Here is a 20008-nt window from a genome sequence, read left to right on the forward strand (position 1 = left end):
TACATTTTTAAATTACAAGACATATTGCATTTTGTATACACTACACAGATACTACTGCAAAATGGTAGGGATTCTCCGTCCTTAATAACTGATTTGGGAAGTTTTTAAGCTAACAATATTCAATCAGTTCTAAAGATCATTATAGGAAAATGATATTTGGTTCCTTAATCTTACAAGGTTTTTGTCATCATCTTCCAGAAGGCGTCTCTAGGATTTGACAAAGGTCTAAACATGAGTGGAAAGCGAACCTGTTAGCGGACATGTACTATTGGCATATTTGCCACTTTCACAGAAAAATAAAAACAGAAGTAAACAATAACAACAACAACAAAAGCACAGTTACATCGTGGATCTGCCGAGCAAAATTTTCCCAGGCTTTTCCACCTTTGCTCCTAGTCTTGCTATTGCAGACCTCAAAGAACAGCCACCTTATGCATTTGGAAGAGATGAAGAAGGGAATGCAGCAGGGAGAAGCCAAACCTGCAACCATTGTAACAGCGTCAGCAAATGGAGGATAAAGATTAAAAAAAAAATAGTTTGTTTCCAAACCTGTTTGATTTTCAGTTCACCTTTAACTGCTTGTTTTGACAAATGTAAATTATTTTAAGCGTGAGACTTCCTTTTATTTTATTTTATTTTAGTGGGAAGAGTGTTAACATATATACATACATACATGAGCTTCCATGCATTGTTGGAAACAATGCAATTCTCAACAGTGATCTCCAGTATTAGTTTTTATTTGTATAGTGCTATAAAGATTATTTCTGGATACATGGGACAACTGGAGCTGTTTAGGTTGTAAGATAATGAATGATTAATATTTAAACTGTGGTTTTGTACCTGGACCTATTTTATGAGAATTTGTTAACCTCTGTGAGATACGGTGGTCTTACCTGCATTTCTGAAGGGCATATCTTCAATTCATAATTATCTTTGTCAAGTCTCGCATAAGCTGTGAAAAATAATTTATCATGTCATCAGAGAATGCAAAGAAGGTAGTTATACAGGAATGTTGTTTAAACTACTCTCATTCTCAGAGGACAGTGAAGGAAGGTCAGCACTATTATCCATACTGTTCTAGTTTTCCTGATGCAAATGAAACTTGATTTTGCTGGGCTTGCTATTTAGCTGTATTCACATTTTGAATACAGTAGGTCTGTTGTAAATTCCTGTTCAGTTCAGCCACTAACAAAGAATTGATTAATTTTCAGACTCTACCCATTTTTCAGAGGAAGGAAACAAAGGTTATGGACCTGTTTTTGAGGAGCAACCAATTGATACCATCTATCCAGAAGAATCTTCAGATGGACAAGTTTCAATGAACTGCAGGGCTCGAGCTGTTCCTTTTCCTACTTACAAGTAACCTCTCTTATTTTGATTGTTACATCTGATTATGTATTTTACTCAATGAATTGTTCAGGTTTTGATGTTAAATGATTGTCTTATCAGGAAAAAAATGGTAGACTTGCTGGTTTTGGGTAAGAATCAACCTGGATTAAAGTCACTGAAATGTCTAGATAGTTTTTGAAAATACTGCATTCCTGTTGTGTTAGATGGTTTTGGCTTTTGAAAGGAATGCTGATCCAGACTCAAAAGATGAAAAAGTGACTTTAAAGAAACACTTCAGAGGCTTTCTGCCTTAGGTTAGGAATGGCTGAGGTTCAAGTTCTTGTTCTTCTTAGATCAAAATATCTTTTTGATCCCATTTTACTCTGAAAGAAGGACAGGTATTGAGCCTGAATATCTTACATTGCTTCTGCCACCACCATGTTGTAAAGAGATGCTCATGAATGTAAGAGATTCACACATATAACCTCTTTCATGACAAGTATACTTTTAGTAACAGAGCAGTTATTTTTCATTGTGAGATTTCAGGGCATCCATGTGAGTTTATTGTCTATTACCTTCTCTGTAGTATAGCAAAATGTGCTTATGATTATCATTATTCTGACTAGTTTACAGTCTAGTCATGGATAGATCAAACTAAGGGCAGATACAATTTCTTGTCAGCAAACTATTTCCATTTCATTAAATTATCCTGTGATCTGCACCAATATTTGTCTTCCCAGAATTAACTCAGTCTTCTAAGACAGAAAAACACAGTTAAGATTGATATCTACTTATACAGATCTACCTGAGAGTGAAGGTGACTATAATACTGCTTTTGAATCTCATCTCTAGCTCTGAGAGCGTAAGTTTTTTTGCACATGGCATTTTGCTATTTCACTTCTTTGTTCTCCCTGTGCTTGGAAAGGTCTGGAAGCCATGTAGCAGAGTGGAGATTCAGATTCAGAATATACATAGCCATCACATTCAATTCACCCAGCCTACTACACCCTGCCTGCAAATGTAAACAGCATAGCATATAGAGAATGATTATAAGCTCTGCCTAAATTTGAGGGTTCTTCCTTAATGGAATAAAGTCACTCTGGAAACATTATCTTGCATCTGTAGTGCTCTTCCATCTAGAAGCATAGCATAATACATAGAATGGGTGTTGCAAGAGACCTGGAAAGATCACTGACTCCCAGATTCTGGCTCCAGAGCAGATCATGCAGAATTGAAACCCCTGCAGCCTTGGTGCTGTGACTACTGCCCTGGGCAGCATGTTCCAGTGTCTGACAACTCTCTGGTGAAGACCTTTTTCCTGATACCCAACCTGACCCTCCCCTGATGCATTTTCGTGAATGATATACGCTATCCATGTGAGAAGTCCAACAGAACCCAGTGAAACTATCCATGTGAATACAGTTGTTTTGATTTTTAAATTATAAATTCAGAAGAAAGCAATTTTCCATGTTTTGTTTTTATTCTTACACCTCCCAGCTGCACATTTAATGCCGTGCTTTTCTGATCTCATTCAATGCAGCATAAGCAGTGCTCCTGACAATTATTCCTAGATATTTCTGGACAAAATAGTTATTATTCATAATACAGACATGTAATATATCTCAAGGATTCCCCTAAGATCCTATAAAAGCTAAATAGTATTTATTGCACATTGTAAATCCTGCCTTTTGTTTCCTTGCTTTGCCTTCCTTCCTGTTTCTTTTCTTTCTTTCTTTCTTTACTTCTTTATTTCTTTTGGTGGTGGTGGTGGTAGTGCCACTTTTATTATTACTTTCTTCTATGACAATTCTGATTTCACCTTACAAATGATTATTTTGTATTTTTGATTAAACATTTTAATCAGGAAGAAACACTTAATGTATGTACTCTCAATCTGAAAAAGCAATGCCTGTCTTTAGCTTGGTACAAAAATCTGACTTACACTGCAAGACTTTTATGATTATTAAATGTATTTGAGTTGCATCTTTCCTTTTTGTGCTCAGAAAAAGCGTATTTCCTTTTGAAGAAGGTTATGTGCCCCCCCTGGTGGACATAGTAAAGAGGGCCAGACTTCATTGATAGCTCCTTTCATAGTTTGTGAAGTTACAGCAGTTCAGGAAACGCACTGTAGAGTTTTACAAGGACTAAAATGGGAGTTCTGGCAATTTTCTGAATGTAGGAAGCAGCTCTTAAATCAGTTGTGCCATTGGCATTGCACTGACTTCGCTGGCAGTTTAGGCTTTACGAAACATTTTCATTTCCTACTGCAATTTTGCAAAAAAATTCTCTTCAAAATCTCACTTCAAAGACATGGAAGAACATTTGCTTAGCCTGCTTGGCCTTCAAAAGCTATCTGATGATATGTTTATGATTCCAGTGCCTGATTACTAGCTAGCTCATGTTTATGATTCCAGTGCCTGATTACTAGCTAGCTCACTGGCAGTCAGTTCAAGCATTCTGTACTACCTGGATTGAGTTTTAATGTACATCCCATCTCTGAGAAGGCTGAAACATCTGAGACTCTTATGTTTAAAACACCTATAATGTTCATAAAATCTGTGGCTTTTGCAGAAGAAAAGCTTCAAACAAACAAAATACTGTGTTATGAACTTCTGTATAGTTTATCACAGTACATGAATTAATTTTCAGATCATGATTACTTACTTTGCTTACTCAGTTTGTTTTTGGAGCCAAATCTTACATCTGCCTTTTTTTGTTTTTTTTTAATAGGTGGAAACTCAACAACTGGGATATTGATTTAACAAAGGATCGCTACAGTATGGTAGGAGGCAGACTTGTTATCAGTAATCCAGAGAAATCAAGGGATGCTGGAAAATATGTCTGTGTAGTATCGAATATCTTTGGAACTGTCAGAAGCAGTGAAGCCACTCTGAGTTTTGGATGTAAGCCAATGTTTATGTCAAAACCTAGAAGCCTTGTGGGTAGCTTTAAATGTCCGGTGATTTTGCACTGCAGTGTCTTCTGCTTATATGTGCTGTAGCTGTATTACTCTGTTAAAAAAAAATAAAAAGGAGAACAAGCTGAGAATAACACAGATTAAGTTTTGTAAGGATTTTATGTTGTTTAGCATTCAGCTGTCATTCCAACTTTCTCAGTGAATTAAGTTATTAATTGAACCAACTCACAGCAGAGCCAGATTGGGAATAATAATGCTCAAGCAGTTTAAATTGTGGTAGAACCAAAGGGGAAATAGTCACTGAAGAAGGACATGAGTAATGACAAGTGGTGATCAGGCAACGCTGTGGTGAAAGCACAAGTGGGATGCCTGCAGGAGGAGGGCATGGCACTTGTTACAAGGCATGCTCCCTGACTGCTGGGCTGTGGGAAGGCCCTGCCAGAGGACTTTTCTGTCAACTTCAGGCAGACATGAGCTGCAGTCATGAACTCATGCATATGTGCAGACGTACGCTGCTATCAAATGCATGCTGTATAAGAGACTGAAGTACTACGTGAAGACTAATGGAAAATTTTACTGACTGAGGACAGTTTGGGATTTTTATTTTGTTTTGCCTTAAAGTACTTTTTGTTTTACTGGAAATAGTTTTTCATCAGAACACAAAAATGATCTCACTCTTACCTGGTGGCCATTCAGAACACCCTGAGCGCCCTTCAGCAGAACAGTTTAACTGCTTAATGTTTAACGTCGGAGATGAACTGAGAAGTTCTGTTTTCTGCCACAAATTGTAATACTGTGGTGCTTCATATCTCAAGGAAACTCAGGAGTAGTAAATATTTATTTCAGCATCAGTTTATGTTTTATCTTTTATCCTACTCGTTCAGGACTGGCACCTTTGATGCCTGCTTTGTTGAACTCCATGTACCTCTACCACTGAATACAGCCAGCAAATATCCTTTAAACTGAATATTTATGTCACCTCCACTAGAGAGAGATAACCCAGACAGGTTTAAAAAACTGGTAGTTGTGTATCTTCCTTTCTCCTTTTTATGATCATCTGTAGAAAATACTTCCTTTGATAATCACTGTGATAGTTCCAAAATAATTGAATAAAAAATTACTAAAGTCACAGGAAATGACCTTAAGTAGATTTGCACTGTCTTTAGTAGATCTGGATTGGCCTCCAAGAAGAAAATAATTATTTTTAGCAGCAGTGCTTCAAAACCACCCAAATATCTTTTTGCTGTTGTACGCGTATCTACATGGGAATTGTATCCTCCAGGAATATTTAGTGGCTTTTTTTGTGAGCGCTGTGCAAAATTAGAAGCTGAAATACAATGGCACTTATTGGAAAACAGTCTCATAAACGTAAAATGCAGCAGTTTCATAGTAGGGAAGCTGCAAGAGCGACAATGGAGAGAAATTTCCATACTCACTAGCTGTTAGCTGTATGCCTCTGAGAGTGCAGTGATTATGCTAATTCTTTCATTCTAGCTAAAAATGAATGTCTTCAAATTAAGAGTTCATGGAATCATGCTTATTATAATTATTGAGTAATAACCAAGTAGTGCTTATGCAAAAAAGACATCAAGACCCAATCAGAGTACAGAGCAGTTCATAAGTGGGAAGAAGGTATACAAATTACATCTTAATAATTGTATGGCATTCCTGCACCTGGCATAGATTGTTCTATTTTAGTACTAAAATACAGATGTTTTACATATATAAATTTCCTATCCTATCTACTGTCATTAAATCTGTGGTGGTGACTGTCCTAAAGTTTCAAAGGTTAGTCAAAGAACACTGCACAAATTAGTTTCTAGACTTAAAAATATAAGCTGAAAATGAAAAGCAGCCATAGTTTCCTCAAGGGCCTTTCCTCAAGCCCTACACTCTCCAAATACAAGGGAGTACTAAAGTAGCAAAAGATTTCTTTCAATTGTTCATCATTTTGAAATTTTTCCTGTTTCTGTAGCAGATGGTAAAAGCCAAACTTTTACAATTAAAGTAGAAGTGAACAGTGTCACGTTTACGAGATGATGAAAAGGTCATTGATGAGGGAAGTAGATGTTTGCAGGAGATTAGTCAACCTGTAGAATCATAGAGTCCTTAGAGTTGAAAGGGACCTTTAAAGGTTCAATTTCTTCTTTATCAAAGAGTGATATTCCAAATTAATTGGGAGCCACTTGTGGAGGACAGAAGACATTGCGCTAAGACACATGACAAAATTATATTTAATAGTAATCAGAAGTCCTTAGAATGGCTTAGTATTTCATGCATTATCTAATGTAAAGATTCAGATAGTCACTGGAAAACTTATTTTATCTTCTAATCAGTTTCAGTAGAAGAAAAGCTAGTAATTAAGAAACTGGAAAAGGTGTATTTCCATAGAAGTTCACATAACTCTCCCTAAGGTTTTCTCCATGCATTTGGCAAAGTGTTATGTCATTTTCTTCCTTGATTCTTGTAGCTGTTGAGGTCTGAAAGCTGTGATTGGCTTTGGAAGAGAACTGTCAAGTGTTCAGTGGGTCTATCTAACTATACATTGCAATTATATTTGTGAATAGTCGCTGTTTTCTACTTAATCTTTTTTTATATGTAGCTTTGTAGCTCTTTTTTATTTCTGGGTGAATGCTTTTGAACAGAAATTTTAGTTCGATATCAGAGTCATTCTTAGGAATTTAGTAGAAAAGCCACTTAAGAAAGTTGAAATAATCTAAATAATGTTTGCTTAGATGATATCTATGTTAAAATATTGCATTTAGAAACTCTGCACTTCACTGTTACTGATGTGTTATTTACGCTGCATCAGTATTTGAAGCAGGACTCCAGTATTACAAGTTCACTGTGCTTCCTGATGTAGAGGTGTTTCTTTTTTCTCCTCGGAATTTGTAGTTATAATGACTAAAATACTGTAAAAAATTTTTTGCACTTGATAATGGCAGGGTTAAAATGAGCAAACTTGTCATAATCGGTCCACAGACACCTGTATGCAAGATATTGTTGTATTTCTATGTTTATTTATATGGAATGAAAATACTTTAAAAAATAATTTTTTTTTGTAGTGAAAAGCCCACAGTTTTCCTCCCCCACCCTCTTTTATACTAGATCTGGATCCTTTTCCACCAGAGGAACACTATGAGGTTAAAGTACGAGAAGGTGTTGGAGCAGTGCTTCTTTGTGAGCCTCCTTACCACTACCCAGGTAATTGAGCCCTAAGTGCTTCATTTTCTGATGCATAACAGTAGGAGACAAAAATAATATTTAATTCTAGAAGTTTCCTTTATGCTTAATTAAGCAGTAGCTCTTTCAGAGCTTGAGAATTTCTCTTTAGATTTGATTTTGATCTTGAATATATACTTGCGGTTGAATGTAAGTAAAGGACAAGGTTGAATTTTCAGGCAGTTTTTGTTATTACAAATAACATTAGTCAAACTAATCTGGATAATGGAAGGTGGGCCTGACCTGCCATTTAGAAGATCCGATTATGTCTCTCTGTCATTGTGTCATCCCAGACTTGCTGCTGCAGCTTCATTCCACCTAATGAACTCACCACAACATACTCCAGTTAAAATATTCTAAAGGCTTTTTTCCAAATCACAAGTCTGACAAGGGCTTCCCAGCTCCACAGTTGGATCTGGGCAAGATACAGCTTCACATCTCCTCTCCACCTCACTCTAGCTCCAGTGGAAAGGCTTGTTTTAAGGAGAAGCAGGTGCACAGTAATCTGCACTCAGGGAAGCAGCATTCTGATATCCAGTACCAATAGCTGACTGGCTACTGAGATCTGCATATTCTCTCTTTCATAGCTATCTTTCTTCTATAAGTTATGTGTAAGCTGGAACTCAAAGTGAAGCAATTCATCTGCAGTGGGTATTCCGTGGTTTATGTAGCTGACACTATTATTATTGTTTTGGGTTTTTTTTAATATTAACTAGAAAATATTTTCCTCCAGATGATCTCAGTTATCGCTGGCTTCTAAATGAATTCCCAGTATTCATTGCTTTGGACAGACGACGGTTTGTGTCTCAGACGAATGGCAATCTCTACATTGCAAATGTAGAAGCATCCGATAAGGGCAATTATTCATGTTTTGTGTCCAGCCCTTCAATAACAAAGAGTGTATTCAGTAAATTTATTCCACTTATTCCACAGGCCGATCGTAAGTATTTATTGGAAATACTTTCTACATACTACATTCTGTTTGTATTTCAACTTCACTCATTCATAAATGTTTTAATCTCTTGTAAGAAGAATTAAATGGCAAGTCCTAATGCCTATTGCACATCTGTTCCTTAGTTTTCCACATACAGAGAGGGTCCAGATCATTGCCATCCACAATGAGAACTCTGTGAAGGAAATCTCCCTGGATTCATTCACAACATTCCTTTCATATCATTGAGAACAGAGTTTTTCTCATCTCTTTTATCTGATAAATCTCTGTATTCATCTAAAAATCTTTAATATCATCTATGGTCTTGGCATTGGTTCAAAAGGTTGTGACTGGAAAGCAGAAATTTTGTGTAGAATTTAATAGAAAGTTTCAGATATTTGTCGTCTTCTTGAAAATAGCAATTCCTTTTACTCTGTTGAAATACCCTGTCCAAGGACTCTGTGTCTCAGCAGACAAACCCCTGAGATACCTTTTTAGTTTTGTTACCAGACTGTTCTCTGCCATTTCCTAAATCTGCATATTTTCTACACGTAATCAGATTCCTTTCTGCAACTTCAGACAGTCACCAGAGATTCATGAACTAATCATCAGGATTTCAGTGCCCCTCTTATTTGTTAGATTTCCTTTATTGCAGTGAAGAGATCAAATTTGGGTGATTACAAATCAGTGATCTTTGTCCAAATTTTCCATACTGGAAACTCAAACTGTAATCTTCACATAGAACTATGTAAGGAGTATCACGGAGATTGCACTAGGTAGATCTGATTGTATTACATACTTGTACCCTGGTTCAGCTATAGATTTCCTCTTTGTAGCTCCCTTCATACCATTAGTAAGAGACTATAGAGCTTAAATTCACAGTAATTCTAAATATTCCATTCACTGAAAGAATCTGTAGAAAATAAAGGCTCAGGCTTTTTCTTTCTACTCCTACACAAGGCATCATCACAATTTAAATGCTAATAAATGAGTTTTGTTGAAATATTGTGTTGTAAAGAAATGTTAAGCATTAGTGTCCAGACATAACTGTTTGCTGAATAAAACAATCCTGCCTCAATTCTGCAAGTTCTGAGCTAAATCAGATTTCACAAATAGCCAGGCTATATACACTGTAAAGAAGGATTTTGTCTGGATTACAGTGGATTTTCTTGAACTGTGGAAGTTTTAATAGCTGTATTTTTTCCTACCACACCTCTTCTGAGAATCTCTTATTTTCATGTTAGGTGCCAAAGTGTATCCTGCTGATATCAAGGTGAAGTTCAAGGACACGTATGCTCTCCTGGGGCAAAATGTGACACTGGAGTGTTTTGCTCTTGGAAAGTAAGTGTGTTCTAAAGATACTGTAGAGCACTGTTTGCTTTCATAATTCAGGAAAATAAAATATGTTTCATCATCAAATACTTTTTTGTAGTCTGCAATTTAACAGCCACTTCTAGAACATGCTGATTTGTTCTTTACTGTACCTTTTCAAGTCCGGTTCCTGAACTCAGATGGAGTAAATACCTTGAACCTATGCCAGCTACTGCTGAGATAAGCATGTCTGGGGCAGTTCTTAAGATCTTTAATATTCAGTATGAAGATGAAGGACTTTATGAGTGTGAAGCTGAAAACTATAAAGGAAAAGATAAACATCAAGCAAGAGTTTATGTGCAAGGTAGGTAGAAAAAAATTATTCTTCTTTATTTATGTTGCTTTTACTTATATTGGAAGTAGCTGTGTTTTCAAGCTCGATGTCAGTGTGGACTCATTGCATCATCCTGGCACACTGCTATTTGAGTTAATAAAACAAAATCAAAATCCCTACATTGAATATCAAGTGTAGCATTCATGAATTAATTATTAACAGCAGCTCAGTTTGCCTGGTTATGGTAGATCTATATACATTTTGATAGCATTATTTGTTAGTATTAATGTATTTGTGCATAATGGAATATGCACAATGAAAATTAAGTAAGTGATTGATAATAGTTGAAATGAAAGAACTACCAGAAAGAAAAATAGACAAATTTGTTACACCTTCTTTTTTTCTGCTTTTTGTCTTTTATGTCTGTCAGCATTTTGGGGGCTGGTTTGGCCCAGGTCCATGAGTAGCGGGGCGGAGGGATTTTGCAAAATCTGCACCTCCGGAAAAGGGAAACTGGGAGCCCCAAAATAATTAAAGACAGTGGCAACGACCTGAGGAGAAACGAACTAATTTACTAAACATGGTATTGGAATCCAAGATAACACATTATAATGCAGTATAATTAGAATCAAAGCTAATAAATATAAAGAAAGTGTCTGAAAGGTGGATAGGCCTCACCGTAACAGTGAGGTGAGATGTTCAGTCTGGTTGAGAGCAGGGAAGAGACCTGAGGAAGAAGAGCTCATCAGGTGACCCTGCCAGGGGTTGTATCTCCTCTCTGAGCGCAGAGCCCCCTGGGGTCTGTAGTTCTTCTTCTCTTCCAGACAGGTGCCCAGAACTGGAGCTTTAACACTTTAACTCCCAGTGCACTACATGATGTTATGATGTGGAATACCAATAACCAAAAATCATACAGCCATGACAGTATCTTAGCTCTGTCTTATATTAGCTACAGTCATTTCATTCCTTCAGCCTCTGTCCCTTCCATTCATGCATTTGAGTAAAGGACAAACCAAAAAGCACTTACTGCTATAGTGGAATCATTTCAAGTAGCCAAACTCCTTGACTAAGACTCATGCTGTAAATCTATGGCTTGAGATTATACATAATATCTGAACTACCTTGAGAATATTTCAGTCTCATTTCACTGGCAATAAAGAGCATCTTCTGAGTTAAGATCCTCAGTTAAACTCACGAACTTTCTGGAATAAATGAGAATTGGCATGAGAAGATTGTACTGATTGACATACATTACCATAATAAATTAATTAATTTACTTGGCAAAGCCAAAAATACAAGGATATTTCAATATTATTAAGTATATTTTCTGAACCAAAAGAACGTTTTTCTTGGATGCCCTTTCAGTGCCTATCTAGATCTGCACAATTCTGTTTGACTATCTTTTTTATGACACTACTGAATAATGTACTTGCAGGTAAGTGCTAACATCTTACATCTTCTGGACATCTGTGAATCATTCTTACAATTCTCTATCTTTTTGCTCATAAAAATTGAGTTGCAACTGTTTGGGGTCTACGTGGTGAAAGAAAAACAATTAATTCTTTCTTGTGTTAGTATATTGATACAGTGCTGAGTTATCATCTATGTCTGACCAGTTAAGTATCATGGAATTAATAGATTGTAATGCTACCTAAGTACACATCTATATTTACAAGATATTGTGTTTTGTTTTGTTTTTATTCTTCAGCCTCTCCAGAGTGGGTAGAACATATCAATGACACAGAGAAGGATATAGGCAGTGATCTCTACTGGCCATGTGTAGCTACAGGCAAGCCTATTCCAACAATTAGGTGGTTGAAGAATGGAGTCTCGGTAAGTTTATTGCCATAGGTAACACAAGATTGATAGGCTAGCTGATAGAAATGGTTTTTTGAAGCACGCATTATTAAAGGGCAAAAGAAATTGAATTATAAGTATACAAAGATCTGCTGATTCCCCCTGTGCTAGTGATTAAAGTCTATTTTTTCTAGTTTTATGTCAGTCTTTTCATAAGTTTTGAATTACATTTTTTCACACTATTTAGTATTCAGCTCTGAATTCTGACCTTGTCTTTTGATTACATGTCTGGGAGTGAATTTTTCCTTTTTTCTCCAGGCCATTATAAGAAACTGCTGTTTTTTTACTCCTTTCTGGATGAAAAATGTTATCAGCCTCTCTTCAAAAATCATCCTTTTTTATCACATTAAACATAATGGCATCTTTAAAAAAAAAAAAAAGAAAGAAAGAGTAAGAATGGAGTCAGTGCAGACAAGAAGAAAGGATCATTTAAAAATGATCAGTGGTGTTCTTACAATGTAACTTTTCACTTTTTTTTGTTGTTGTTGCAAAGTTACATTCTTGCAGATGATGTGAAGTTTAAATGAGTACTATTTGATAACTGAAGTTTATTACTCTGATTTATTTTTTTAACAGAGTAGATTTTCTGTCCAGATATTTCAGAAATGTACTTAAATCCCTTGCTTGTATTGTAGAGTAGAAGAGGGTGCAATACAAGATTGCATTTGTGGAAATGCAGTGACGCTGTGCAAACAAAAGAAAACGAGAAGGCAGAGTTGTTTTGTCTGCATAGGAAAATGTGGATTCGAAGGAGAACAGGAATTTCATGATCTGCCATATGGAGATGGCTTAAATTAGGAAAAAAACACTGTTGTTTTCTAGCTTCTGCACTGAGTACAAACGAGTTATTTTACAAGCAAATTACTTGATAGTCCCCACTGAACTTGACTCTCACTGACAGTTTACATGCTAGATTTCAGAAAGCATGTAATTCTCCAGTAATGCACCAACAGATTACGTTGTGTGTTAATGCTGTGAGATGATTTCCAAGAGGAAAACAGCAAAAATATTTAAATTGCTTTGATAATGTATCTTGATTCTAAATCAGATAATTTTTAACTATGTATTTTACTTAGCACAAAACAAATATTCCTTGTAGAAAATTGATGTTTTCAAATAAACCAGTACAAAGAATATGAGTCCTTTTTTTATATAAATATTATTTTAATTTTCCACTACTTCATGCACTCCAATTGACTTATATATATGGGAATGTAACAGATTTTTTAAAGTCTTGACAGTGCCGTAATGTTACATGAAGTAATCTCTTCTGAACAGTTACTGAAAAAAAAAGAAACAAATTAAGAAATGGAGGGGTGGATGGGAATTCTTCATCATATTTAAGGAACATATTGTTTCACTGATTTTATGTTTCAGTTCCGGAAAGGTGAACTACGAATTCAAAGCCTGACCTTTGAAGATGCTGGCATGTATCAATGTATAGCAGAAAACACACATGGAATTATTTATGCAAATGCTGAACTGAAGATTGTGGGTGAGTGAGATTATTTGCCCTATATAGCAGTTTTATTTGCAGGCATCGTTTGGTAACAAAGTACTGTGAGGATGAAGGAATGAACCCTCCCTGAATCTAGATGAGATGGGGATTTTTTGAGCTCTTTAGCTGGATTTTGACAACAGCAGGAACAACTAAGCTACTAATTTATGGAGAATGTTTACTGCACTTTTTCTGATGTTTGCCTGCTGTTACCATGCAGAGGCAATGATAATAAAGAAGTTATACTTAGTGCATGGAGTTGCTGACTGCTTGGTCAAGTTTGCAAAACACGTTGATAAGAGTTTCTTTTTTACTCACCTATATTCAATCCTCTGTTGGGCGAAATTTGCTTTTTTATGAAGCCATGTTGCCAGGCACCAGGCCTTTGAAACACTTCCTCTTTACTCTTGCCTTCGGTTTTGCCTTTTGTGGCCCATTAGGACCAGTTGCAATTTTTGTGCACAGTATAGCTGTCTTACTTGATGGCAGGATAGTTATAATCCTCTGTATTTTCCAAAGCAGTGTTCTGTAGTAGAAAGCTAAACTTTCAGATCCAGAGTACACAGGCCTAAAATAATTTCTTACCTTCTTAGTGTTGCCCTTAGAGCAGGTGTGCCGGCTATTTGGCATGGTTTTCATAGTAAATTTCCCTGGAGCAGTTACCTTGGGTTCTTTATGTCTCACGTTTGTATCCAGATTTTCCCAATAGTTAAACTACTTTTGATTTCCAACACATTTCACAATACTTTGTCCTTTGCTGTTCTTCCATTGTCGGTGTTTAAGCAGACTTTGTACTGCCCTAATTTACTAACAGCTGTATTTCCCCAGCTATGCATGGATTTGCAGACATGGTTAACAGAACCGCTGAAAAGTAAAAGCAGTGTGCTATTTGAAAGTCTGATGGAGTGAGCTACTTCTTATAGAAGTGGGCCTCTAGGAATCTAAGTTTTATTAGGACTGATCAAAAGGCCTTTGAAAAGAAGTAGCTTTCTATTGATTTCAGTTGACTTTGATCTTGTTAGATTAAGCTTAGATGGAAGTTCAGAAGTGAACAAAAATAAACTTCTGCTCTAACACATTATTAGATCTAATATGATTTTTGCTGTTTCTTTTAGATCGCTGTCAGGTTCTCATCACATCTCTGTATCATTAATATTTTTCTCACTGGTCTGAATATTGGACATTTGTATACAATTCAATATTTCTGTTACTTACCTTCATTTTACTGTTGCAAACAAATTGCGTTCCTCAGAAAAGTCGCTAACAGCAGTACTCGTGTTAAATTTTGTTTTCAGCTTCACCTCCTACTTTTGAACTGAACCCAATGAAGAAGAAAATCCTAGCAGCTAAAGGGGGGCGTGTAATCATTGAATGCAAACCTAAAGCTGCTCCTAAGCCAAAATTCTCCTGGAGCAAAGGAACAGAATTGCTTGTAAATGGGAGCCGGTTAGTATTGACTGCTAGTGGACACTATGAAACTTAAAATGCTGCCTTATGTTTTTATTTATCATGCAAGCTAGTTCTTATTTTTGCAGAGATCATTGGCAGGAGACTGTATAATTTCAGGGAAGTGATACACCAGGCACTGTGGGTCCAAAGAGCTGGCAGGGCATGCATGGCATGCAGCTTTAGCCAGTGTGGTTTGTGCTGTTCACATTTCAAAATTGAATTGTATCACAAAACTGTAAGAAAAATATTTGAATGACTACTAGTAAATGAAAGTAGAACCTCTTGCTCCAGCAATATAAGGCATCTAGTCCTGCCTCAATCTATTTAGATATTTTTGGACTATAGGAGTGTTTATATATGTAGCAGTCAGGCATGAGATTACAAGATATTTTTCTGGTATCTTTCAGCTTAATGCAGATCCAACTGCAAGTATTTCTTTCTGGTCTAAATGCCAAATTTCTCTTGCTTTAATATTTACACTTTCAATAGCATACATATTTGGGATGATGGGAGCCTAGAAATTATCAATGTCACAAAGTTGGACGAAGGCCGCTACACCTGTTTTGCCGAAAATAACCGAGGAAAAGCTAATAGCACTGGTGTTCTGGAAATGACAGGTAAGCCTCTACATTGCATATGCTTGTTCTGGGTAAATTCCCCTGTTCAAAATCACTATTTTTCACTCACAGCATTGCAATACTTTTGCAAGCCATTGCTTATCTCTCCTTTCTAGATTAATGGGTCTTTAAACAATAAATTGTGGCTTTTAAAATGTATTTCTCAGTAGAAACTGGGTACATGTTCACCAGTTCAGAGATTGCATGTCAGTTTTCAGGAATTCTTAAATCTGATCCATTAAACTGGCATACTGTGATGAACTCTTTCAAGATCATGGTGACTTAGCTCAAAAATGGATGGAGGACCATGGCCGGAAAAGAGAAATGGGATTCTTATTGACCATCTTTCATTTAATTTAATTTAACAGATTTAATTTGTGAAATAGGAGCATGTAGACATAGGGTTGCATTACTAAATTCCCTTCACTTAGAGGCGTTAGTTTTTACTGATTGAATATTGATACCCCTAACTATTTTAAATTCTGATGTCACGTACCTGTAGGATACAAACAAAAAGGATGACATTCATGAACAGCTATATCTACCAAGTCTCACTGACAATAGAAGAGTTGTTTACTTTCTTAATGTCTGTTCCAAAAATCATGCTACGTGTGGAAGCTTAATACCACAATATTGATGCACTGACTTATGCTTTAGTCTGTATCTTCAGATCAAATTAAATCATTTTTTTCTAGCTGATTTATTGCACCAAATGAGACAGTATTGTAAGATTTTATTTTGATTAATTAAGTATGTTTCGTGTTTGCAGTTACTTTTTATTGTCTCCTGTATTTTACATCTTGGTATTAGTCTCAGTCATATCTTCTAAAATCAGCACGAACATTTGCATAATAAATCTGCACAGCGGAACACTTAAGCCACAGACATTCATATGGTACAAACTAGTTATAAAGAAATTTCCAAGCTTGGAGTATTCTGCTCTGATTCATCTGAAAAGGAATTTCAAAAGGCTAAGGTTCCTCCCTTGCATCACAGGAGAAAAAAGATGGTCATATAACATACATTAAAATTACTTTCACATTGTGGTCAATGATGAGAGTTGACAAAGAATGCTTTGAAAATGACATTCTGAAGCACTTCGTATGCCCCATAAAATTTTTCAGACATTGCTTGTAACTACAGGAAATTAAAAAGTTAAAGTGAAGCTGACAGACACTGTACAGTTTGATGACCTTTTCCACATGCTGTTTGTTCACTGCTTTGTAGCAACTTCTTAGATTAATAGTCCATAACATAAACATTTAGAAATTCAGTGGTGGTAGAATCAAAGACTGAACAGGCATAACATTAGAAAACATTGTGTTTCCTAAAACAAGTCCATAGCTAGGACTTTAGAGATCAGATCTTAAGTTGCTCCAGTGCACCATGGTACTCGTTTCTGAAATATAGAGTAGTTGTGCCATCCTTTTAGTCTCAGTATTAAACACGTTTTGGATTACTAGAGTAGAACGTGGGAAGTTTTCTCCTCATCAGAATGACAAGAATTATGTTTGTTGGGCTCATTTCACTGTTTTGTGTGTGGCGGGGTCCTTTGAAGCACGCAGAAATTTGGATCTTAACTAGGGGCAATAGCTTTATCGTTGTCATCTTCCAGGTTTTGGTACACTCTGTGTTTGTGGGAAAGATATTACATGTCATGATATGGGGAATAAGTCATAGAATCATAGAATGGCTTAGATTGGAAGTGACCTTGAAGATCACCTAGTTCCACCCCCCTGCCATGGACAGGGTTGCCACCCACTAGATCAGGCCAACCTGGGATCTATGCAGCCAGACCTTGAATGCCTCCAGGGATGATGTTCCATGTCTTTTCGTTTTACGACCATTTTCTAGAGGAAAGGAGTGTATCAGAGATCCAGTGAGTCCCTTTCAGAACTTTGTTAATTTACCATATGTACATGTACCAAGATCTCTTGCAATCATTGTGAACTCTCTTGCCATTTTCTGTTTCTGTAATGATAGACGTGTTTCTGGGAGGTGTACAGCTTACTTCCTTTTCTTGTATTCTTTTTCTTTCCACACATAGCTATTTCCATAGTTTGTTACACATCCCTTATATTGTTTCTCAGCAGATACATTAAGATCTTTCTGTGATGCTGTAATGGAATTCTGACTCAGACTGACAATTGAATAGAAATTTTGATTTGTTAAAAGAGATATCTTTTAAACCTTAAGAAATTCTGTAATTTAAACAAGAAGTTCAACACTAATTGCATAGAATTTGTTACGTATCTTCTTTCTACCGGAAGTAGTCAGTGTATAAAAATAGCTTTGCATAGTTAATAATATGATTCAGAGTCTGAAACAGCCATTTTCAAAGGGCAGCTAAATGCGTATGAGGCATTTCAGTTGTAGTTTTCCTTTGTTCTGTTTAATTTGGTTCTATCAAGAGTAGTTGCATGAATAATGTGAAATAGAGTGGAGGGAGTAGTTTCGTAGTTAATCAAACAGTTATGGAGCTGAGTTTGCATTTGGATAAATATTTATTGGAATTTTCCATGTTTTCTGTTAACTTCACAGAAGCTACAAGGATTACTTTAGCACCACTGAATGTTGACGTCACCGTTGGAGAGAATGCTACCATGCAATGCATTGCATCCCATGATCCCACATTAGACCTGACATTTATTTGGTCCCTAAATGGTTTTGTAATAGATTTTGAGAAAGAGCATGAACATTATGAAAGGAATGTAATGGTAAGATACTTTTGATCCTTATTTAGTTTGTGAAAGCCTGTTTGGTTTTTTTTTAATTTTTATTTTATTGTGAATAGCTATTTTACTTTTTCTGTTGTGTGTCCAAGTCTGTAAAAATACAATAAGCTAAGAACATAGCATGAAATTACAATTTTGACACCTTCTAGACATGTAGACACTTGCAGACAGGTACATGAATTCAGATACCCAAATTGACATACGTATTTTGGAACTTCAGTTAAATCCCAGCCTGATGAATAGTGAATGTAGCTGGTAAGTAGTACTTACCTGTTAGTAAGCAAAGGTGCAGATTGTCTTGGAAAAGCATACACATGCATTCATTTTAACTTGCCCGTGTTTTTCTCCTCAATGTTTCTGGAATTTGGCACAAGACTGGGCCAGGTGGTGGGTAGGAGTCAAGCAGTCTGTAAACACTGAGCAAGAAGAGTTTGTGTGAAGTCTAAACAAGTTAATACAAAGACGCTCATTTTGGCACATATGAAGAGGAATTACAGAGCTTTTGTGTTTGCATGTATGGATATTTCTTTACAGTGTTCTGTCAGGCTTATTCAAAATTAATACCTTGAGCAGAAATCCTTTCTAGTGATTAATTGTATTATTCAACAACAACCTCAGACTGGTTGCCAAAAGTGTATTTATTTAAGTTGCTTAAGTTTAAGTGATATAAAAATATTCAAATTTTGACACAGATTCTTTTCATGCTCCTAAGAGAAGCTGGAGATATGAAGAGAAAAGGCTGTTAGCAATGCTTCTAATGTCAGTGTCTTCAAAATTACCTACCTTGTAACATCCCTCCTGCAGAGTCCTAGAACAGCAATGTTACTTGATCTTTCATTGAAGAAGAGATTCTTTTTATGTTGTTGTTTTTCAATATCTATTTATGTCCACGTGAGAAGATATTTCAGGCATAACTATTTTATTCTAATTTGGAACAAACCAGTTCTTGAAAGGCTCAGTGTTACCTTAGCCCACTCATTTGCGAAGTTGTAGACATCCCTAGAAAGTCACCTTGTTCTCTATCAGTGGAAGAACAAGTCTTTGTCCAAAAAGCCAGTGTAGCTATGCTGAGGTCAGATGAAAAATATTGAAACTCAAAGATACAAAGTCTTTTCTGCAACTAACTCCCCAAAAATTTATTAACTTAATTAATTTATTAACTCCCCAAACTTATTAACACGGTACTAAGCAAGTAGAAAAACGTATTTTGTGTTGCTTCACAAATTACAAACTATGTGGATTTACACCAGCTTTTCTTATCCAAAAAATTCCTGCATGTGGCTGTTATGTCACACTTTTGGTAAGTTTTGTATTCCCACATAGGTGAAGAAGCTTGGGTCACCTTTTAATAGCATTTGCTTTCCCTCAGCTGAAGGCAAGAATGAGCCCAAGTGACAGTCAAAATAAGAGCTCAAAGCATAAAGACTTACTTCAGTATATTCTGTGTAAAAGTAACCACTGCTGGTTTGATCCTTCTTTTTTTTAGTCACTTATCAGAAATGACAGAAAGAAGTTGTGTTCCACTAAACAGCAAATCTGACAAAAGTAGTAGATGAAGCAATGATTTGTGGAGGAAAGGTGTAAGTGTCTTTACCAGAGGACTGTAATGCAAGATACGTAACCCAAGACCCCAAACTTTCTTCATCTGTTTATCAGGTGTTTAACAAAAATTTTCTGTCCTTGACATACACTTCTGCATTTTCCCCCTAGCAGTGAATGTAGAAGGAAAATAAATATATAAATACATATATTTAGGCATTCTATTCTGAAATGTAATCCCAATGTTAGGGCACTTTCTATCAAAATGC

The 20008-nt window shown here is 36.1% G+C and overlaps 1 protein-coding gene across 1 annotated transcript in view; it reads left to right on the plus strand.

The window, feature by feature from the left end:
• CNTN1 (contactin 1) overlaps window positions 1-20008 on the plus strand; it is a 238112-nt gene that overhangs the window by 164820 nt on the left and 53284 nt on the right. The window contains exons 5-15 of the mRNA XM_048956631.1: window positions 1212-1359; window positions 4060-4232; window positions 7355-7450; window positions 8202-8408; window positions 9644-9740; window positions 9893-10074; window positions 11753-11877; window positions 13279-13396; window positions 14695-14845; window positions 15338-15465; window positions 18007-18182. Of these exons, the coding sequence (XP_048812588.1) occupies window positions 1212-1359; window positions 4060-4232; window positions 7355-7450; window positions 8202-8408; window positions 9644-9740; window positions 9893-10074; window positions 11753-11877; window positions 13279-13396; window positions 14695-14845; window positions 15338-15465; window positions 18007-18182 (1601 nt within the window). The remainder of the gene's footprint in view (window positions 1-1211; window positions 1360-4059; window positions 4233-7354; window positions 7451-8201; window positions 8409-9643; window positions 9741-9892; window positions 10075-11752; window positions 11878-13278; window positions 13397-14694; window positions 14846-15337; window positions 15466-18006; window positions 18183-20008) is intronic.

Source organism: Lagopus muta, chromosome 1 (genome assembly GCF_023343835.1).
Source record: "Lagopus muta isolate bLagMut1 chromosome 1, bLagMut1 primary, whole genome shotgun sequence".
Taxonomy (NCBI): Eukaryota; Metazoa; Chordata; class Aves; order Galliformes; family Phasianidae; genus Lagopus; species Lagopus muta.